This window comes from Leiobunum rupestre, chromosome 6 (assembly GCF_980474605.1).
Source record: "Leiobunum rupestre chromosome 6, qqLeiRupe1.1.hap1, whole genome shotgun sequence".
NCBI lineage: Eukaryota > Metazoa > Arthropoda > Arachnida > Opiliones > Sclerosomatidae > Leiobunum > Leiobunum rupestre.
Genome location: NC_143389.1, coordinates 42,315,679 through 42,339,640, shown reverse-complemented (window position 1 = coordinate 42,339,640; position 23,962 = coordinate 42,315,679). Strand labels below are relative to the sequence as shown.

General features: G+C 38.9%; 1 protein-coding gene across 1 annotated transcript in view; it reads right to left on the bottom strand.

Moving 5' to 3' along the window:
- Positions 1–215: 215 nt before the first annotated feature.
- The window catches only part of LOC149941023 (phosphatidylserine synthase-like), a 32,522-nt gene continuing 8,775 nt past the window's right edge, over positions 216–23,962 (bottom strand). The window contains exons 2-13 of the mRNA XM_090179406.1: positions 4,670–4,717; positions 4,434–4,598; positions 4,110–4,371; positions 3,293–3,451; positions 3,084–3,235; positions 2,961–3,020; positions 2,816–2,897; positions 2,665–2,747; positions 2,480–2,575; positions 2,309–2,408; positions 2,189–2,248; positions 216–2,128 (exon numbers count right to left, since the gene is read on the bottom strand). Of these exons, the coding sequence (XP_090035532.1) occupies positions 1,964–2,128; positions 2,189–2,248; positions 2,309–2,408; positions 2,480–2,575; positions 2,665–2,747; positions 2,816–2,897; positions 2,961–3,020; positions 3,084–3,235; positions 3,293–3,451; positions 4,110–4,371; positions 4,434–4,598; positions 4,670–4,717 (1,432 nt within the window). The 3' untranslated portion in view covers positions 216–1,963. The remainder of the gene's footprint in view (positions 2,129–2,188; positions 2,249–2,308; positions 2,409–2,479; positions 2,576–2,664; positions 2,748–2,815; positions 2,898–2,960; positions 3,021–3,083; positions 3,236–3,292; positions 3,452–4,109; positions 4,372–4,433; positions 4,599–4,669; positions 4,718–23,962) is intronic.

Below are 23,962 nucleotides of genomic sequence, written 5' to 3'. Positions count from 1 at the left end.
TACTGTAAACGAGAAAAAGAACTATGAAATATTTACCATTTTCGAAGCTGTGACATTTAATAATAAACTATTCGCCTGTGCTTAGTGTGCTAAGCTGCACCATGTTGCACAGAGCTACAACGGAACCAATTATTTACCTCTGGTTCCAGCAAAAATGACCCTACCAATGATGCCCCAAACACCTTTACACAAAAATGTTTATTAAATATAAAACTGAGGAAACTATACTTAGTTCGAAGATTTTATTACAAAAACCTTTCAATGACTAGTTACTCTGTAACAAACTATATGTTATCTAGACAGTCATTTCTCTGACTAAATATTTTGGAAAAGTGGACCATATTTATATAGAAAGTGTTATATTCTAAAAATAGACCCTGTTTCACACCAAACAATGGGCGCTTCTATTGCTGGCATTCTCCACCACTAGGTAGTAAATTAATATTGTTGGCGGCGATTTTCGCAAATTCATCCCGTTAATATAATCATCCAACAGGTTAGCATGTTTCCTGCCTTTGGTCAGATTTAATTACAATGCGAAACCTTACACAACTTTATGTGTCAAATGTTTAAAAAAAAAAACAGTTCTGTACAGTGATATAAGGACATATCATTGTGTAAATTTCCCATTTATAATATTGCTCTATTTGAAAATATACCTTATTTAAGTATAATACCTTGGCTATACACGGAAAAAATAGTCAAAAACGAAAATAGTGTTTTCTTGCTGTAACTAGCAAAGAAACTGCTTACTGACAAACAACCACGTTTGCCCAAAACGGCAGCGCCTACTTTTTGGTGTGGAACAAAGTACAATTTTTTGAAGTAAAATGAGAAGTTTTTAACAAATGCCATCTGAGGTTGGAAACATCTGACTAATATTAAGATAGAAGAGTCGTGATTAACAACCTACACATTTGAAAGGACCCAAAAATGGCAAAAAATAGTGCATTGATAAATACACATTTCAGTTTTTCAAATTTCTCATCAATAAACAATTCAAAGGCTAATACATACATTATGTGTATATCCCTCTTCCCCAAATGTTGTTTAGTATAAACTTCTGGTAATTGCTAATTTATCTGTGGATAACACTGTACTTTCGGTTAAAAACCTTTGTAACATGTACAATTAATATGAATAAAGTTTATACTTGTAGACAACAATTACATTGATCAATAACGCCCCAAAATAATTATCAAAATAATAAAACCTAAATGTTAGGCATGCACAAAAAAAAATTTGTTCTTATACTTTTTGTTGACTCCATAGAGAAACACACCTGAATCAGGAATGTGTAGAATATACATCTAAAAGTAGTTTTACAAATTTTACAATAACAAAACATTTGAACTGATACAAGTACATTCAACAATAATAATTTCACAAAAAAATTAAGAGATCCCAAAACAATAGCCTCTAAACTGTTGAAAACTAATTTTAAAGGTAATTTAACTGATAATGAATTAAATGTCTTTTGCTCATTAGGAAACTGTGTCTTTAAACTTTGTATGCAATTTTTGCATACTTATTATTTACCACTTTTTCTTTTTGACTTAGATTGAGCAGTTTCAAACATTTAATATAACTAAATACCACTGATAACTTTGGCTTGTATTTAAAAACATTAGTATTTAAAATAATTTTATAAATTAATAAAACTCAATGGAATTTTTCAAAAATGGCACAGTTTGAAATTTTAGTTTAGGTTTCCATAATAATAAATTTTAGTTACTTATGTTCGATATAGTTTGTAATAAATTGTTCCAAGTCAAAGCGTTTTTGCACATTTCTAGTACAACTAAAAAATAGCACCTTTTTCTAAGCAAACTTGTTTGTACTAGAAAGCTATATTTTTAATTTATTTTTACATATTATTTTTGCTTTAAAACTATTTAAATTATAAATTTATTATATCAAAATTAAAGCTCAACTTGTTCTTTGATCTTTTCATTTCTAAACACTAACTTTCCATATTGCCGTTTTTAACCTTAAATTTTCTTTTCCGCGTTTTTTCGAAACCTGTAAAGAATTCTAAAGGTCTGTCTATTAAAGGTTCTGGGGTGTCACTCTTTTCTTTGTCATCAGCGTTCCATCTCTCACTATAAATGTCATCTTTAGACAGCCACTGAATAATAATAATTGTCAATTTTTATAAGGTAACACAAATATATTAATAACTATTTACTTTTCTTTGGTATTTGGCATAGAGTACGCAAAAATAAACGCAAATCACACTCAGTAGCATCTAATAATAAAAATTTCAGGCTTAATAGAATTCTCATAATTAAAAAAACTGAATATTTACCTGAACAATGAGCCATAATAAAATATTTTTAATTTGCGTTTGTGCAAATAGAGTAAGTCCAAACTTTATGCACAGACTAAACTCTGTTAGAGTAATTGCTCTACAAATAAAAATATACTGTAGTGAAAAACTTAAGACAGTAAATTTTAAATTGGTGTACTTTCTACATACCCAAATACCCAACACTGGGTTCCTACTCTCTTACAACGAGTATCAGTGACGTATCGATAATACTGTCTAAGTGTTGGAGCCACAATTAGTCCAATTCTAAATGTGTATAATTGGTATATTGGATTATTTCACTTGATCAAGAGATTCGCTACCTTATAATATTAGAGGATATTAATGAAATTTACATTATTAATCTAGCAACACTAATAGCGTGGCCAGGGGGAACTTCAAAAATATGCTTTAAAAAGAATGTATTCAACTCGGTTATCTGTAATTAATGGACAAATTATTACATTTAGTAAATGAAAAAATACACAATTTTCTATCCCTATATACCTGCCAAAATATCACAAGTTCAGAAACTGCTAGAAACCTCATATAAGTACAGTTAGGGTCTAGCCATCGAACATGGGTCCAACTATAGATGAAGAAAATAGTATGAAACCATGAAAATAGGAGAATAATAATAGAGCCTTTATACCTGGCTGGGGTAAATTGCAAAGCTGCTCTTCTGATTTTACCAGTTGTACTTTGAATGTCTCTACAAAAAGGCAGATAGGATTATAGTTTACTCATTATAATCAAAAGATTTTACTAAAATTACTTGATGCTCTCCCAATTATAAGTTCTAATTTCCAGTTTCTTGCAAATATACATTCCAAAGTAAATACCTAGTCCATTGCAAAGAATAACATCGAGAACTAAAGCATCCCACCAACACTCCACAAAATTTGGCAATAAATGGGCAAAGGCAACCTGGATAAAACAACAAGTTTAATAAGTCTAATGTATCTTATCATCAAATAAATATACCTCTGTTATTTCCCACATTACGCTAATGGTCCAACATATTCCATAATGTCTAACTAGCATGGCTTTCATGGTCCAACCAAAAAAATGGCCAAAGGCAAATACATCTACATGGCTCCATAAACGATCAACTGTTATGTCTGAGCAATTCACGCCATACTCCTGAAGTAAGTAAATGTATTATTTCAAATCTATTGCATAGACACTATACTGCATGACTAAAATGTATGTATATTGTAGATTACAGTTAAGCCATGACCAATGTTGTAACCAAGGTATGTAGGGTCCACCCACAAAACTCGTTTATGGACCTACCCTATCATTGGAATATTTATATTAGTTTTATGGGGGGCACCTCATAGAGTGATGGCAGTGCGACGTCACCCATGCTTTTTGCTATTCATAAAAAATTTGCGCCCACAACAGGGTTCGTACGAAAATTTCTGATCTAAAATCCCTGACTTTTCCAGGTTATCCCTGACCAATTTTTGGCAATATTCCTGACCTTTTTGGTTATTTTTTGGAAATTTTTTTATGATTTTAGGTCAAAAATTATTTGTTAATGTGTGGTTTGGTTGACTAACTTAAATCCCTGACTTTCTACGAAATTATTTAAATCCCTGACATTTTTCCTCCATTTTACAGATCCCTGACTTATCCAGGTTCCGTACGAACCCTGCACAATGGCGGCCATGACCAAAGCTACGTAGTGCTATTACTCTATTCTTTTGGAACGCTATTTACATAAAAGGCCAATTTTAAAGCATAAAACTGCAAAATTATTACTCTTAATCTTCTAGTAGAAAATGTATAAACTTACTTTCTCATTGTCTATTTTAAAGCTTCTAAGCTCAGGATCAAAGAAGTAAAGAATCGATTTGACTGTTTTATAGTTTTGAAACAGTAAGAATAATAAACCCAAGAGGTATAGCACACTCAGACCAAAGACCATCCGCCATAGAGCCGGATGAGGCCTGGTGAAAGGTCCATTGGGGAATGCTAAGACACTGACGATGAGGAAGAAAAATATAACACAACATATGCCACTCCATATATTATTTTCAACAGCCACTTCATCATTTCTACATAAAACAAATTTTCATTATCAATATTATTTACGGCAAATCCCCCAAAATTGAAATACCTGGTGAATGCAGAATACAAAAGAGCCCCAATTGAAACGGCTAATAGCGTGATTGTATGGGGTTTGTAGAAAAACTCTATAGAAATGTCATCTACAGCACGGTCATTGATTGTATTAAAATGATCTGAAGTATCTGAACCCACACTGAGAGTTCGAGGACGAGGACTACCATGAAGCATGACAGTATTTGATCTTAAAACACTACACATAAAATTTACGTTTCATTAAAGTATCACCATGAAGTCAAGTTCTCAGCAGCTTCAACTCCCCCTTTTAAGACTACCCTAAGAAATGAACCAACCAAGGGTTAAGATATAAACATACAAAAAAAAAATATATACTACCTTGAATATAATTAAGATAATTAGATTTTAAGAGTACATTTATTTGCGGAAATTAGTTAAAGGGCACAGTTTTAACCATTGAGAAACTAATCTAATAATCCCAAAAGACACTGAGAAGTACGTCAACTTTGTAACCTAACATGCTTGCGCAAAAAACCGACTCGTTATGGACCAAATCAGTGTTGCCAACAGCCTTGGAAATAATGGTGGTCAGTTGGTCAAAGACCAGTTAATTAATTGCTCAGACCAGTTTATTTATTCAAAATTTGTGGGGTCACTGGTCACAATGTCCAGTTTATTAATTCTAAATAATAACAAAAAAACAGAAGGTGACCAGTTTAATAATTCCAAATAATAGGAGATGACCATAGATATAAGAAATGTATACAGGGTGTCTCAATTAGCTCGATCAGGCCATTGTTCTCAAAATGTATTTATGCTAGGGTTCTGAAATTTTCAGGGTTTATTTGTTAGGTATGGAAGGCTTTGGTTACTAAATTTCAGAAAAATCGAACGATTTTGTGCCGTTTTGGAAAATTTATTTTTTCACCGGTAGGTGTCACGCAAAATGTTTCAATAGAAAAGTAGTAGGGCATAGTCGAAAGTGTAAAAATAATTTTGGTTCGGTTGAAAAAGAACTATTTTTCACTGAGTTTGGCGGTCGGGGGAAAAAACAAGTCGTACTAGCAGGCAATAGCCTTAACGTAAACAATCGTACATAATCACAACACACATGTACATTTATTTTAGGGAACTTATGCTTTCAGCTATGTAGTTAATAATCAGATCTGCAAAAAGTTATTGTTAAAGAAAATTATTACGTTCAACACCTAATTAGACAAAGTAGACAAAGACCGCGTCTTCCATTTCGACGTGGTTACGAGTAAGATCATCAAACAAAGATTTGTAGACCAAAAATTACGCTTATTTTTCTTTTGTTGTTTTTTAACGTGAAATATCAATTGTCCGAGTAGTATTTAAAGCGTTTACATTTCAAAGTTAAAACATTATCTCAGCCTGGCCGATCGTTGTCCAGTATGCCTCTTTACACTCGAGATCAGCGCGCTCATATGCTAGAATTATTTTACGGAGAAGGTCGTCGTAATGCTACTCTAGTAAGTCAGTTATTTAGACGAAGATTTCGCAATTGCAGACCAAGTCATACGACGGTTCTTAGAGTGGTCCGCGACTTCGACAACTGGGGTAATATCAATCCGAGGTTTCATGGTCGTGGTCTCCAGGACATCGACATGGAAAACACCATACTTGCCTACTTCGTCGCCTATCCTCGAGCGAGCGTCAGGACTGCCAGCTTTGACTTAGGGTTGAATCGAAACTACGTTTGGAGAACACTCAAAAGACACCATTTTCATCCTTATCGAGCGACACTTCACCAAGGACTGCATGACGGTGATAGACAGCGCCGACTCAACTTCTGCAATTGGTTTTGCCTCATGGCTGACGCACACCAGGATTTTCACGATCAACTACTGATGTCCGACGAATGTTCATTCGGAAGAGATGGGCCTTTCGACCGTCAAAACCAACATATGTGGGACTACGAGAATCCACACTGGGGATTTCCTCACCGCCACCAAGTGCAGTTTCGCTTAAATGTGTGGGCTGGTCTGTTAGGTGACAGAATTATTGGCCCGTTCTTCCTGCCAAATCGTCTGAACGGTCAAAACTACTTTGGAGTTCCTTCAAAATGAAATATCCAACGTGTTGGACGACATTCCTCTGGCCAAGTACAGACGCATCTGGTTCCAGCAAGATGGGGCGCCACCTCACCAATATCGTGACGTGGTTGCATATCTAAACGACGAGTTTCCTGGAAGATGGATCGGAAGAACTGGTCTTGTTCGTTGGCCTGCAAGATCCCCTGATCTAACACCACTCGACTTTTTTCTTTGGGGATTCGTAAAGGACTGCGTATACCAAACACCTGTGACGAGCGTTGAAGATTTACGACAAAGAATCATCGAAGCATGTCGCCGGGTGACTCCAGAAATGGTTCGGGGAGCATTTCGCAATATGCAACATCGTGCATATTTGTGCATTGCATCAGAAGGTGGCATTTTTGAAAACATTTTGTAGAAGTAATTAAAAAACATTTGTCACTTGGGCTAGTTATTATTTGTTTATTTTTCGAAATCTTATAACTGAAATGCATGTTATATACAATTCGTTAAAGGCTATTGCCTGCTAGTACAACTTGTTTTTCCCCCGACCTCCAAACTCAGTGAAAAATAGGTCTTTTTCAAACGAACCAAAATTATTTTTACACTTTCGACTATGCCATACAACTTTTCTATTGAAACATTTTGCGTGACACCTACCTGTGAAAAAATAAATTTTCCAAAACGGCACAAAATCGTTCGATTTTTCTGAAATTTAGTAACCAAAGCCTTCCATACCTAAAAAATAAACCTTGAAAATTTCAGAACGCTAGCATAAATACATTTTGCGAACAATGGCCTGATCGAGCAAATTGAGACACCCTGTATAAAGGTCTAGATAAATTTCGGGGCGTCTAAGCCTAACATAAAATACGGAATTGACACCTAGCAGACCCCGAGGAAGGCACGTGACCAAGAGCGCGAGCTCTCTTAGCATTTTAGTACTAAGTGTTTGACCTTTCCGCAGGCCGTAGTCTTTAGACACCATCTGTTAGTGACTTTTAGTAAAATTTTTAAGCAGGAGACCATGGCTCTCGCGACGATAGCACGAGCTTTCTTACCGATAGATAGCGCCTTATAAGTATAGCCTGCAGAAATTAACCGTTTCTGCTAGCTGTCACCTCCGTATTCACTCCCTTAGACATATTTTATCTAGACCTTTATATACATTTCCTATATCTATGGTGTTGACCTACTGTATTAATTCAAGGTTTATATAAATTTTGATTTCCCTATTCACTGGATTTCTTTGTACAGCGACTCCGCTTACTACCGCCGCGGCCGCACGTCGATGTTTTATGTAGAGTCCCTTCGCTCGCATCCCTCGAACGAGACGAACTGTCTAACCCCCCTTTGGCCTCAAAAACCCTTAATCCTCTAGTCTCGCTTTCCCCCGAGCACGGTAGGCTACCTGGCTACGCGGTAACGGACCGGGGACTCTGGAGTTACGGGGCTATGGTAGTAGTCTTAGTCTTAGGTGAGATAGTACTATATTGTACTATTCTTGTGGTACTCATAAAATAAAGTTAACTATTTTGAATCCATGTTAAGTTAATGTTACCAACATAATCTAACTTCTAAACATGTAGTATAGGTTTTTTTAGGCTTATAAACGACATTAGAACATTTTATATAAGACCAGTTTAATAATTCATAAGCTAGGTGGTTACTGGTCATAAGGACCAGTTTAATCATTCATATGTTAGGGGATCACTGGTCATGAGGACCAGTTTAAAAAAAAACCTTATTTCCAAGGCTGGTTGCCAATAGGTGTTTTTTTTTCGCCTGTCCGAGTACAAAAAGTGTAAACTCTTTACCCCAAAAAGTTTTATCCGCCTGTTCTCGGGGTAAGATTTACCCTGTCCCGAATTTTGTTCGCTTGTTCAAAGATAATTTAAACTCATACCCTAGATTCGAAATCACTCTCTCACGCTCCATGGTTTGCGCCTTTCCGTAACCGATGGAGCCCGATTTTTCTGAGGTAACGTGCCGGAAAAGGGTAAACGCTTCGTAACAAAACCGTCAATGGGAAAGCTCTCAGTATTCGAATCTAGGGTACGAGTTTAAATTATCTTTGGATTGTTCCAGAGCTCAAACGTTACACTTTTTACTCCTCCTCGAAAGGAGGTGTAGAGGGAGTAATCTAGCTTATATAGAAAATTCGTCTGCTTAAATTTCGTTTCACGAAAACAACGGGTTTTGAACATCTTCACATGTGGCAAGCTTTTAATAACGAATATCCAATTGTTAAATGCTATTTAATGACTTTAAAAGTTGCTTGATGACTTAGACCTAAGGTGGTGTCTTGGGTATTAGCCTAGCTGATTATTATTATTATTAAATAAATAAAACATAAGTCCTATATTGATGATCTCACCACCGGTCGCCATCTTAAAAACAAAACAAATATACAACCTTTAACCTCTAACTATTCCCTTCTTACTCCAACTCGTTTTTTCGTCAAGATAGAATCATAGAAAATAAATTAGACTAGATTAGATTGGATTGGGCGGGGACGTACCAGCTAGAAGGCTGCTATCAGAGTGGAATCGCGATAGTCGCGCCATCTCATAGAAACAATTTAAACTAAATAATTCAATATGGTCACGTGGAATAACATAAAACAGATCGTAGGCAACGTATTGAAAACTTTTTTTTATTTATCTGACATTATATTAAGTTATTTAAACAGCTTTAGGAAAATCATAAAAATCTCAAGAATCTACTATATCTACTGTGTCACCCTTAAAGTCACACGTTAACTTTGCGCAATCATTGTAAGTCTGAAATACCACAAATCATCGCAGTTTAACTAAATTTTAATTATTTCAGTGTGGTTTAAAATATACCTACTTGAGATTCCAAAATCTTGGTTTCAGTGTCTTTTAAACTAACATCAGTATTAGTCAAGTCAAATTGTGTGGTTTCCGGTAGTTCACTTTTTCCGTAAGTTTTCTGAAATAACCTCTGATAAATAGGGAAACTTAATAACAATTACTAAAATCAATAAATTGGCATACTCTAGAAGATGTAAATATGCTTTGTTCTGGAATAGATATTTTTGGGACCTCTTTCAAATTCTTGTTTTAATAAAGAAATTATTCATATTTCAGAATGTATACGGTAATTTTTACTTGTGTGGGTACAGCATTTGCTTTCAAATGGTGCCTTCCATTTTGAAAGTAAATTTCATCCGGCAGAAAATAGCTGAAAACTATTCGTGAGTTCTGAACCGTTCAACCAGTCCCCATGCGCACTATTCGGCAAAAAAATTCTAGAACTACCCAAATGCAAACTATTCGCATACAAGAACCTCTTGTTGAACCGTTCGGAACCGTTCTAAATGGTACCTGCTCAAGAGCAAGTACTGGCCGGAACTCAAGGTTGAAATCTCTAAAATTCGTCTGCACATCGGGCTGCGTACGTCAAATCGTACGATCCTAATTTGAATCCCAACTATTCGTACCAAAGTTCTGAACTATCCAGAACTTTTGCGTGACGTCACAGCTCAGTAGAGTGGTTCTGCCAAGGAGGATAATAATCCGCTACTATCACGGGATTCGCGGAAGCTAGGTGACGTCATTATCTCCGGTGACGTTAAACTCTTGGCAGAACCACTCTTTGAGCTCTGATTGGCTGAGATCTGGCTATCGTCTGCCACGGCGTTTGGTCCATTTGCCAGTTACACGGCAGCATTCTAGTTACCTATGAGATTTCTATGGTTCTCTTAACGGTTCAGAACTCACGAATAGTTTTCAGCTAATGTTTACTACACACAAAGTCATATGGAGTAATTGAAGATTGAGTTCAATTTTCGCGATTTACCGCTAAAACCCATTTTCCTAGTAATTCAGCATTTCTCAGAGGAAATCTTAGTGTAAAAAAAAATCTCTTATTCCGAGATTATTATAAAATATTTACTATAATATTACATACTTATGAAATGAGAATTTTATTTCGTTCCCAGATCTCTCTATACAATGTGAAAAAGCGCAGTTTTTAACAATTTTTGCGGATATGCTTTTAGACGCAAAAATTTAAACACTAAAAGACCGCCGCTACGCACGTCGTGATCAGCCTTGGAAATAACGGTGGTCAGGTGGTCAAAGACCAGTTAATTAATTGCTCAGACCTGTTTATTTATTCAAATTTGGGGGGTCACTGGTCACCGTGTCCAGTTTATTAATTCGAAATAATAACAAAAAACAGAAGGTGACCAGTTTAATAATTCCAAATAATGGGAGATGACCTATTAACCCAAGGTTTATATCAATTTTGATTTCCCTATTGACTGGATTTCTATGTACAGCGACTCCGCTTACTACCGCCGCGGCCGCACGTCGAGGTTTTATGTAGAGTCCCTTCGCTCGCATCCCTCGAACGAGTCGAATTGTCTAACCCCCCTCTGGTCTCAAACCCTCAATCATGGACTCTAAATTTAATGCCTCAATCCTCTAGCCTCGCTTTCCCCGGAGTACGGTAGTACCTGGCTACGGGGTAACGGACCGGGGACTCTGGAGTTACGGGGCCTAGAGAAAGAGAGATAATACGGTAAATTACGAGGGTCTTCTAGGCTATGGTAGTAGTCTTAGGTGAGATAGTACTATATTGTACTATTCTTGTGGTACTCATAAAATAAAGTTAACTATTTTGAATACGTGTAAAGTTAATGCTACCAACATAATCTAACCTCTAAACATGTAGTATAGGTTTTTTTAGGCTTATAAATGACATTGGAACATTTTATATAAGACCAGTTTAATAATTCATAAGCTAGGGGGTCACTGGTCATAAGGACCAGTTTAATAATTCATATGCTATGGGGTCACTGGTCATAAGGACCAGTTTAAAAAAAATCCTTATTTCCAAGGCTGGTCGTGATGCGCAGTGGATCGCCTTTTTTTTCAATCTTCGAAATGCGCGTCGTAGCCATGGCGACAATGTTTAATGCGTTTGTCAGATGGCGCGTACATCGCGATTCCACCCTAATGTCAGCCTTCTAGCCAGCGTTGCCAGACGTACGATAATTATCGCACAGTGCGATAATTTAATCAAAATTTTTAGGGCGTACTATAATTTTCATGGCGTACGATATCGTACCATTATTTCGATAATTCTGCCTCAACGTACTATAATGTACGATAATCTTTAGATTTTTTTAAAAACCTACGAACGATTTATATTTTATTATTAATTTATATAACTTTTCTACTTAAAAATGAATGATATACATTTTCTGTACGTGTAGTCCAGAGTGTGAGTTTATTACTCCTAGCTATTACCGCATTTTTTAAAACATTTTTAAACATACTAAGTTCAGTTAATAATGATAATAGACATTTTGTTTATTTCCCTGAAATAAAACTCCTGTAGTGCTTTAAAAAATCATCTAAATTCAACGCATTTATGTATGAATTAAAATTTATCGCCAAAAAGAAATGTACGATAATTTTCCAGGAAAATCGATAATATTTTGGCTTAGATACGATAATTTCAGATTTTCGATCTGGCAACGCTGCTTCTAGCTCGCCTGTTTCCCTTGGGATTGGCGGAAAGGGCAGTGCTTCTAGTCTAATTTCTATTTCTATGGATAGAATTGGAGTAAATGACGTAATAGGGCTACACTTTTGAACCTCCTCAAAAAACCCAGAACAGGCGAAAAAAACCACCTATTGTTTGAAAGTTGAAATTCCCATTGCTGGGTAGTAAATTTCCCACAAATTCCCACACCCCTATTTAGCCCCGCTGTAATATCCTCAAATATGTACCGGTACTTACGAGAAAACACAAAACCCCCTAAACGATACACCAATAGTTAAAGGAGCTGGAAAGTGGGGTTTTGAAATCGTCTAGTGACGTGGTATCTCCAAAACAATTCGGACCCTGCTTTATTTTCTTTTTTCACCGCTCGAGGAATTTGGCTCTGACGGAGATGTTTTGAAAATAGTGAGGAGCGACCCGAGACAGACTAGTGAGAGGTATTCATACGCGAGCTAAGATATTCGGGCCATTGTGGACGTGGTTTTGGTTCTAGTATTTTAATATGTATTTAACTATTTATTTATAATGAACGAGTTTAATTCAAATATAAAACGGAAACGTGATGATGCGAAAATATCTCTTGTTGGTGAATTAGATAAGTGGGAAAAGGCATAAGAACTGTGGTTGAGTACCAAGGTTTATCAAAATGCTCCAATGAAACACCAAGGCCCTAAGAAATTGTATTGAATGTAATATCCTATTGCTTATAATTGGGGCTTTTCGAAATGGCGCGCGGAAAGACGCGAGAATTCGAAAAGCACGCGGTTGGAAATTGTAAAAAGTTAGTTGATTATTAAAATATAGAACCGAACGGATTAGTTTTATTTCACTCCAAAACCTTACAAAGCCTAATAACAGGAAAACACGACACCCGCCCCCAACGAAAACTAAACGGAAAACATGCCATAATTTTCAAAATTTTTGAAAAATTTAATTTTTAAAATTAAATTTTATTGAAATTAAAATGTTTAAACATTGTGGTTGTTAGGCCTATGCATTGATTGATTGTAGTATTAAGAGGCACCTCCTTTATATTATTTATAAAAACCAAGATTCACGAAAATACACTCTAGATAATTTCGGGCTTTCTATTGATAGCCAAATTAAAAAAAACAGGATAAATACCCGCAGACATGAAAATTCCCACAAAATCAACGTTTTTGAAAAAAAATTACCTTTTTCCCACAGAGCCAAAATGGACCCATAGATTCCCACAATATGGGAAATTTCCCACGATATGGTAACACTGGACCAAATGACCAATGAGGATTATGAGGTAGAATAAATAGAGATCCAAATCCGCCTTCCAGGACCATAGAGATAGAAAAGAAATAGAGGGAAGATTAACGCGTTAAGACACCCCTGTTTTTGACCGGGAAAATTCATCCCCCCCCCCCGTGCATGCATGAAAGCGGAGATGGGCAGAATTTGCAACGCCATCTAAACTTGTTTTGTTTACATCAAATGACAGTTGATTTTCAAAAAGGCATAATGTATTTCATTTCACCGCGCGTCGACGGCGCCACGTAATCTGCCCATCTCACGGCTTCCTACATTGGCGAAAAGGAGGTCGGCACTCGCAGTCAACTTCGCCAGATACAATAATGCCTCTATTTCTTTTCTATCTCTATGTCCAGGACCTACCGTTTCCCGGGACAGTATTTGATGAGTTGGAGAGTTAAGCCCTAGTAAATGAGCTTAATCAAATCGTGTTGTCGCGATCTATCGTGTTATTGGAAGAAATAAACGTTTATATACTTTGCAAAAGTGTCTGCTTATAGAATTAGATGGCGCCAACACGATTGGATAAAGTTGAAACTCCTACTCAAATGAAACGTGTCCCACGAATCCAGGGCCGTGCTTAGAGGTCTCGCGGCCCCGGGCGAAATGCATGGGCGAAACTAACGCGTGAGTGTAGCGGCCCTCCGGTATATACATCCCTATGGTAAGTTTTTAGCGGCCCTGGGCGACGGCCCGGCTCGCCACCCCAAAGCACGGCCCTGCACGAATCCCAGATTTATTTGGATCTCTATTTATTCTACCTCATTGTTATATGGGGTACGTTCAGTAACAAAGACTATATATACGCTTCGCTTAATAGACAGGCGTGTTCTAGGGCTCAACTTGCATACCGATTGTTCGGTTGTACACATCGTAATTTTGTATAGTACATGTACCTATATTCGTTTTCAAATGTTTATATAGCGCACGCGCGCGTGAAAGTGAGTTTTTGGTTGCTGTTAAAAAAGGTGTTATTTTGCGCGTGTAAAAATAAATTAACGGCCAGTTCTGTTTTGAAATAAGAGGAAAAAAGGTTTAATGGATTTTATGTCGGAGAAGTTCTCGTCTTTTATTTCGCTGCGCACGACATTTTTTGGTCCGTCGAGCCGGATACATTCGTCAACTTGATTATGTTCCTCAACTAATCATCGAATCGGCTATCTTTCCGTGAGAGACAGTGAAAATTAGCGTGGATTCTCCGTTGGAAACCGTTTAAACCATCGATCATATCCCGATCGTAAACGAATCAACATAAGTCATCATGGATGTTCTGGTGAGAAGAAGAGCAGCTATCAAGGGACAGATCACCAGGATTGAAAATGCGGTGGGTCAAACAGCAACGAATCTATCTGACGTCGCCTTGAAGCTGTATGTAGACAAGGTGGAAAAACTATCGAAAGACTTGGATGAGGTTCACGATGCCGTAGTTGCAAATATCGATCCCGACGACGACGACTTCGCGGATCACGAAGATGAATACAACCCTCTAGTCGCTCGACTCGAAGATCTGACAATCCTACTCGTCACTGAATCAAATGAAAGAGCAGCAAACATTCCAGTGAGACAAGTCAGACCAGCTAGTGATGTACGTTTACCTAAGCTGGAACTTCCATCATTCAGCGGTGGTTACGTCGATTGGCTTCCATTTCATGATCTCTTCACGGCCACCGTACACAGCAACGAATCGCTCACCGGAGCTCAGAAGTTTCAGTATTTGAAGTCATCATTACGAAACGAAGCAGCGCTCCTAGTTCAATCTATTCCGGTAACTGACGCTAATTATCTGGAAGCTTGGGATATCTTAAACAATCGGTTCAACAATACCCGGGAAATCATCGATGCACACGTAAAACGTCTCTTCAGTCAAACTAACGTCATCCAAGAATCTTCATCCGCTTTACGAACGCTCATCGATACCACCGCCGAATGCATAAGGGCGCTTAAGGTTCTCAAAGAACCAGTACAACATTGGGACTCCATACTACTTCATCTTGTAAAGGAAAAACTGGATTCAGAATCTCGCCGACAATGGGAACTTTCCCTGAGGGGGACCGAAAGACCAACTTTCGAGGATCTCGTTACATTTCTTGAACAACGGGCCAGAGCCTTAGCAGCAGCTCCGCCTACAACTACTGCAATCAAGTCGAAGCCTCCATTACATCAGAGACCGAGTACAAAGGCTCATCATGGTGCTCTGAGCGAGACGTGTCACTTTTGCAACGAAACGCACTCGGTATACAAATGTACCAATTTTCTGAATGCATCTTCGGACGAGCGTTGGAACATGGTCAAGAGGAGTGCCATGTGTTTCAATTGCTTACGAACCGGTCATCAAAGCAATGACTGCAAATCTGGTCATTGTAGGAAATGCAACGCACGACATAACACACTTCTACATCAAGAGAAGGAATTAACGAAGACGAAGGCAACCTCCGGTGTAGTTTCATGCCCATCTCGTGAAATAATTGGATCAACCCAAGTTATCTTGGCAACCGCAATGGTCCAAGTCAAGGGACTTGACGAGCAACTTTATCCAGCCCGAGCGCTTCTGGACTCGGGTTCTCAAGCCAGTTTCATCACGGAACAATTCACGAGGAAACTAAGATTGAAGCGAACACGTTTCAACGTCTCAGTTGACGGAATTGGAGCAACCGGAATGAACACCTCTCAAGGCAGTGTCATGGTGAATATTCAGTCAAATATCATTAACACGTCGGAGGTCATCGTCGAGGCAATCGTCCTGAAAAAGGTCACGGATTATTTACCTAACAGTCCGTTCGATCCTGGAAATTGTCTACACTTGAAAGGCTTAACACTTGCTGATCCAACTTTTCATAGCCCTGGACAAGTGGATATTTTACTAGGTGCTGACGTGTATCTAGAGCTCTTACAAGATGGCATTTGCAAGGGGAAAGAAGGTCTTCCAGGTGCCTTTAATACTCTTTTCGGATGGGCAGTTTCCGGTCCATTGCTGATGGCCGGAAGAAGTTCGAAAATAAAGGTCCACCATTGTACATTGGAAGCAGATTTGAAACATCTTTGGGAGCTAGAAGACATCCAGCCTCGAAGAATACTATCTCCAACAGAAATTCAATGTGAAAAGAACTTTGAAGAATCACATACACGTGACTCTACAGGAAGATTCACTGTACGATTACCAAAGATAAACGATGCACCAAAACTTGGAGATTCTAAACAAATGGCAATCCGTCGATTCTCTCACTTAGAACGACGTCTACGTGTTAACCCGAATCTCTATGAGGAGTACCGCAAGTTCATGGGGGAATACATTGCCCTTGGACATATGGAACTCATTCCCTCGAATGAAATAAAAATCGAAACCAATCCATCTTACTACGTGCCTCATCATGCGGTATTCAAAGAAGACAGTACCACCACGAGAGTTCGTGTGGTGTTCGACGCCTCTGCCAAATCTACAACTGGAGTTTCCCTAAACGATCATCTGCTAGTGGGGTCAAAACTTCAAGATGATTTGGTCAACCTCCTTATTCGCTTTCGTCAACATCGCATTGTAATGAAAGCAGACCTTGCCAAAATGTTTCGTCAAATTAGAGTACATCCAGACGACTCCGATCTTCAAAGAATTGTTTGGCGAAACAACTCACACGAACCCTTGCTCGAATACCGTTTGCTAACGGTTACATATGGAACCGCATCAGCGCCATACCTAGCAACTAAAGTCTTGAAGCAACTCGGCCATGACGTGAAAGAGACACTTCCGTTGGCATCTTCGGCTTTACAAAATGACTTCTACATGGACGATCTAATGACAGGAGACGAAACGATTGAGAACGTTTTAAGACTTCAGTCAGAAATCATTCAAGCTACATCTCAAGCAGGATTTGAAATAAGGAAATGGGCGTCGAATGAAGCTGCATTATTGGATACACTACCAGCCAACATGAAGGATTTACAAAAGCCACTATGCATCGAGAACGACGAATCAGTCAAGACTCTCGGCCTATATTGGACTCCTTCGGCTGATAATTTCTCGTTTATGGTTACTTCTCCAGCGTCAAGAAGTTCAATCACTAAACGTACGATTCTTTCGGATACAGCAAGGATATTCGATCCTCTGGGACTGTTGGCACCAGTAACCGTTCGAGCGAAACTGATGTTACAGGAAATGTGGCAGCTAAAATTGAATTGGGATGAGCAACTTCCCCAACCACTTGAAGCTAAATGGAGGTCGTTTCGAACCGATTTACCAGAAATTGAAAACATTACGGTTCAACGGCACATTTCGCAAGCTAATGCTACAGACATTAGCCTGCATGGATTTTGTGACGCATCGGAGAAAGCGTACGCAGCTGCCGTATACCTGAAGACGGTGAATAACAACGGACAAATCAAAATACAACTGATCGCTGCGAAAAAAAGAGTCGCTCCGCTCAAACAAATCACACTTCCGAGACTGGAATTATCTGGTGCATTACTTTTGGCTTCTCTGATTCAACTGATCAGGGAGTCATTGAGATTGGATATAGCTGATGTTCATTGCTGGTCGGACTCAACAATCGTCCTAGCTTGGTTGAAAGCTCCACCGCAACGTTGGAAAACGTTCGTAGTCAATCAAGTGTCAGAAATCCACGAGAAACTACCGAGAGCGCAATGGCATCACATTTCAGGAGACAGCAACCCTGCAGATTGCGCTTCTCGAGGAATATCCGCTAGCGAACTGGGAAATCATGGTCTCTGGTGGCATGGACCGCAGTGCCTTATTTTCGCCGCAACAACGCAAGAACTACATGAACTCTCAGAGCCAAATGAATGTTTATCCGAGGAAAGACGAATTATTTCGTTAGTAACACATCATCAAATGGATTTCACGCTCCTTTCCAAATTTTCAGCGCGTAAAAAACTCATTCATATCAGCGCGTAAAAAACTCATTCATATCACCGCCTACATTCTACGTTTTGTCTTCAATTCGCGAAATGCGACAGAATTGAGGATTACTGGACCTTTATCGAAGGAAGAGAACGAAAAGGCGCTATCCCATTGGATTCGGGTCGTCCAAAGCAACAGTTTTAACGAAGAGATAGCTTGCCTTAAACAAAACAAGGAATTACCACGGAAAAGTAAAATCCTTTCGATGCGTCCGTACATCGATCAAGATGGGATTCTTAGAGTTGGTGGCAGACTTTGCCACTCCAACTTACCATACGAACAAAGGCATCCGGCACTGTTACCGAGACAGAGCAAATTAACAGAACTTCTAATACAACACGAGCACGAAAAACATTTTCACGGAGGTGCTCAACTACTAACTTCTGTCTTACAGAAACGTTATTGGATCGTCGGTCTTCGTGATGCCATACGTTTCCATATCAGAAGATGTGTTTCATGTGTACGACAGCAGGCAGTCACTGTAAAGCAACTTATGGGCGATTTACCACCAGCGAGAGTAAATCCTGCTCGGCCATTTTTGAAGTGTGGAGTCGACTACGCAGGACCATTTACCCTTAAACTAATGAAGGGACGAAGTCACCTCAGGTTTAAGGGATACATTGCCGTCTTCGCTTGCTTTACCACAAGATCAATTCATCTTGAACTTGTCAGTGACATGACCACCGAAGCATTTCTGGCAGCATTGAAACGCTTTGTTGCTCGACGAGGAAAATGCGCCGACATTTACAGCGACTGTGGAACCAACTTTACAGGAGCCGATCGAGAGATGAAAACATTCATCAAATTCATAGTCTCTACAAACAACAACGATCAAGTGTCACGATGGCTCGCAGACGAAGGAATTAATTGGCACTTCAACCCGCCTGCAGCGCCACATTTTGGAGGCCTCTGGGAAGCCGGGGTGAAGTCCGTCAAGTATCATCTGAAACGAGTTCTTGGCACCAGGGTTCTAAACTTTGAAGAAATGCAAACGCTTCTTTGCCAAATCGAAGCTTGCTTAAATTCACGTCCTTTAACGGCGTTAAGCTCGGATCCAAACGACTTCAATGCGTTGACACCTGGACATTTCCTAATCGGAGATGCGCTCACCGCAATACCCGAACCCGATCTCACTTCTGAAAACGTCAACCGCCTGTCACGTTGGCAATTGGGCCAACAAGTACTGCAGCACTTTTGGAACCGTTGGCGAAATGAATTCCTCTCTCGCCTTCAACAACGTCCAAAGTGGACTACACCAAAACCGAATCTACGAGTCGGCGACTTGGTCTTGCTCAAAGATGAAGATTTACCTCCAACCAAGTGGAGAATGGCAAGAATCACTGAACTTCATCCAGGACAAGACAATCAAGTTCGCGTCGTAACTGTCAGAACCTCTGACAAATCACTGAAAAGACCCGTAGTTAAATTATGCCAGTTACCACTAGACTGATTTTAATTGTATTCAAACTGTTTACTAAGGGTTATTTATGTATGCAAATGTAACTTTTCGGACTTTTACTATCTCATTTGAAATTCGTTATTTCAAGGCGGGCGGAATGTTCGGTTGTACACATCGTAATTTTGTATAGTACATGTACCTATATTCGTTTTCAAATGTTTATATAGCGCACGCGCGCGTGAAAGTGAGTTTTTGGTTGCTGTTAAAAAAGGTGTTATTTTGCGCGTGTAAAAATAAATTAACGGCCAGTTCTGTTTTGAAATAAGAGGAAAAAAGGTTTAATGGATTTTATGTCGGAGAAGTTCTCGTCTTTTATTTCGCTGCGCACGACACCGATTGTGGCTCCATCTCGACGCTGGTCACAATTTTCCCCTAGCTTGAGCTGTGTTACTAGTGGCGCCTCTAGCCGCGGGTCAAAATATTACCCCAGCTTTTACAGTGCTACAGAGGTGTTAACAGGTTTTTCCTAGGAACACGCCTGTCTAGAAAGCGAAGCGTATATATAGCCTTTGGTTCAGTAACTATCAACGGAAAAAAACCCGATGGATTTGATTTTTTCCACCGATGAGCTTTCTCGTCATAATGACGTCGTAAGTTGCTGAACGCTTTTATTCAGTCATCGGTGTTTTTTAAAATGGCGTAGCTTTTATACTAGTTTTACGTCAGTAACTACGTCAGTCATCGGAAAAACCGACTCTTCCAGCCGATGACTTCGATGAGTAACCATAGAAATCTCATAGGTAACTAGAATGCTGCCGCCTACGGCCGAGCTTGACGCCAGTTCATTTTGAACCTTCAGCCAATGAGAGGCCGTAGAGTGGTACCGCCAAGGAGGATAATAATCCTTCTTGATTCTGCTACTATAGTGGGAGATGGGTGACGTCATTCTCTCTGGTGACATTAAATTCTTGGCAGAACCACTTTTTGAGCTCTGATTGGCTGAGATCTGGCTATCGTCTGCGACGGCGTTTGGTCCATTTGCCAGTTACACGGCAGCATTCTAGTTACCTATGAGATTTCTATGTGAGTAACCGATGACTATCGTGACGTCAAAACCGGAAACGCGAAAAAGCGTACAGTAGGAAACCGATGTCAGCGACTACTAATCGGTGTGTCCGATGAGCGCTGTCTCTCTTGGTGGTTTCTTTTCGCTTGTTCCGGGATTTCGGAGTAGTAAGGCTATGACGTCATTTTACTCCGATTCTGTGGTGACGAATAGTGTCTCTGAGTAAAAACGTTTTTCCAAAGCCGGCTTGCGTCCTTTTTAGCAGATAAATTCTAACTAACAGACGACAAAATCCGATTTACTTCTCCTTTTCAGAAGGAGTAAAAAGAGTATCCCTAATACTCCGGAACAAGCGAATAGTTAATGGGGCGGAGTAATGGACGCTTCAATAAAAGATACTCGGTTTTTACTCCCCTCTCCAAATTCATCAGTTTCTGGGAAGGAACTATTTCCGGTCGGTCGGTTAAACGGTTAGAATCGCTAGCCAAAAAGTCATATTTAAGCCAAATGGAGACGCGTTTTTGCCCTTATGAGAATTTTGCGTCAGATAAGAAACGCGTCGGCTAACATACTAATGTTAATTTTCGATAATATATTTTAAGGTAAAATATATAATGTTACTAAAACTAAGTATAAGAAGATAATATTAGTATTATTATCATCCTCTTATGGTATAAATAATTAAAATTATACGGAACATTTTTATATTACCGGGCAATTTTAAGGCTTCTCATGGAGGCAGAGATAATTCATTTCGTATAAAATTATCTTTCGGAAAAAGATGAAAACTAATTCCTTTAGAACTAAACGTATTGTTTTTGCAGTACGGTATGCAACAAGTGTTTCCTTTTAACCAGGTACCTTTTTTTGGCATGTTAAGGCTTAGCAAAAAACCGATGTTACGTTCGAGAAAAGTTTCCAGCTTTCTAATATTTCAACAAGCACTATATAAATAGTACCATATGTAACATAATCACTCATAAGTATGCCATAAAAGTATTTTCGTTAATGAAACCTTGTTCACGGGATATGACGAAAATTACGTCACTTACAAATCGGTGACGAAATACTCGTCATCAACTTTACTGATTGGAAACGGAGGTTAGTGAGAATTCCTCGCGCTCCCATGGCCGCGTCAAAATTCTGAGAAGGAATTCTTCTCTTGAGAAGAGTTCTTCGTGAGAATTTTCTCCCCGTGAGAACTCGCTAAAATGCGTCAAATGTAAAAAGATTCTTCTAACGATGGCGGTTTGCGAAGTTACGATAATCCCACGAACGTAGTAAACTAAGCCTTTGACAATAAATATTATTTTTACACGATTTCACGATAATATATGAAGGAAGGAAAGATTTTATTTATAATTTAAAAGGAAAGGTTTCATAGGAAATTAACTAACCATTCTATATTCTCTAAAATTAATTTTCGTCCACAAAAATATAATATTGTTTATTTTCTTCAGAATCAAGTAAACTTATTAGAATATTAGCTGCCATTTTTATTTGTAATTTGACCGAGTGAGAATGCTCGGAGGCATTCTCACTCTTCTCAAGAGAACTCGTGAGAAGAGATGACGTCACCTCCTGTGAGAATGACCGTCAAAATTTTCAGGAGTGAGAATTCTCACTATCAAGGGAAGAATTCTTAGAATTTTGACGTGCCCCATGTCAAGTTTAGCTCGTGTCTCGCGATCACGAGATTTTGTTTCCTTGGTAACCTTTTCAATAGCGCAAGGATTATAAGCATTTTTGCATTTTTGGGTCCGCTTAATGTATGTTCCGCGTGAAACAAGGTCTCATTGAATTTTTTTCAATGGAAATGTTATACAGAGGCATACTTATGAGTAATTATGTTACATATGATAGTACCTTATGAGTTCTGGCTGTCGGAAATATTACTTCTTGGCAATTTCTGGGAAGATGTTTTATTTAAGCGCCTATTGGGTACGTTCAGCAGCGCTCATCGGACTCACTGATTAGTAATCGCTTACATTGTTTTTTTTTTCTTTACTGAACGTACCCCGGTTCCTCCAGCCGAGGACTTCGGTGAGTAACCGATGACCATCGTGACGTCAAAACCGGAAACGCGAAAAAGCGTACAGTAGGAAACCGATGTCAGCGATTACTAATCGGTAAGTTCGATGCGCGGTGCTGAACATACCCCGGTTTTACGATGACTGACGTCCTTACTGACTTAAAACTACTATAAATTCAACGCCATGGGTACGTTCAGTAACAGTCAACGGAAAAAACCCGATGGTTTTATGTTTTCAACCGATGAGCTTTTTCGTCATAATGACGTCGTAAGTTGTTGAACCGAGTGTTGAACGCTTTTATTCAGTCATCGGTGATTTTTAAAATGGCGTTGAATTTAAAGTAGTTTTACGTCAGTAATGACGTCAGTCATCGGAAAAACCAGCTCTTCCAGCCGATGACCATCGTGACGTCAAAACCGGAAACGCGAAAAAACACGGATGACTGAATAAAAGCGTCATTATGACGAAAAAGCTCATCGGTTGAGAAACATAAAATCATCGGGGTTATCAAACGCACGTTCGATCATTTCTGGAGTTACTTCACGGCAAGCATTTATAATTCGTTGATGAAGTTCATCTTGACTTTGAACACGTTAGTTACGTAAACCCTTTTTTGATAAATCCCCGAAGGAAAAACTCCAGCGGCGTAAGATCTGGGGACCAATGAAAGACACCGTTTCTGCTGATCCAAAATTTTAAGAACTCTTGGTTTAGGAAGATGGTGATAATGAAGTGAGGCACCATCTTGTTGAAACCAAATTCTCCGAAATAAAACTTTCACAAATACCAAAAACAATCGAATTAAATACCTTAAAGCCGCGTTCACACTAGCCACTTTGGAACCGTTTTGAAACGGTTTCGAAAGATCAAATTGTAAAATTTTGCTATCGAATGTATTTATTGTATGGCTATTAATACAGTTGACACCGAAAGTGTTCAATTTTATCTTTCGAAACCGTTTTAAAACGGTTCCAAAGTGTCTAGTGTGAACACGGCTTATATTTCGCGCGGGCCGTCGCGTCGTATCGTTTCAAGGAGTCAATTCCCCCGGGAATAATTGGCCATTACGTTTGTTTCGGTCTTCGTCCCAACGACCAATGGGAATAATTGGCCATTACGTTTGTTTCGGTCTTCGTCCCAACGACCAATGGGAATAATTGGCCATTACGTTTGTTTCGGTCTTCGTCCCAACGACCAATGGGAATAATTGGCCATTACGTTTGTTTCGGTCTTCGTCCCAACGACCAATGGGAATAATTGGCCATTACGTTTGTTTC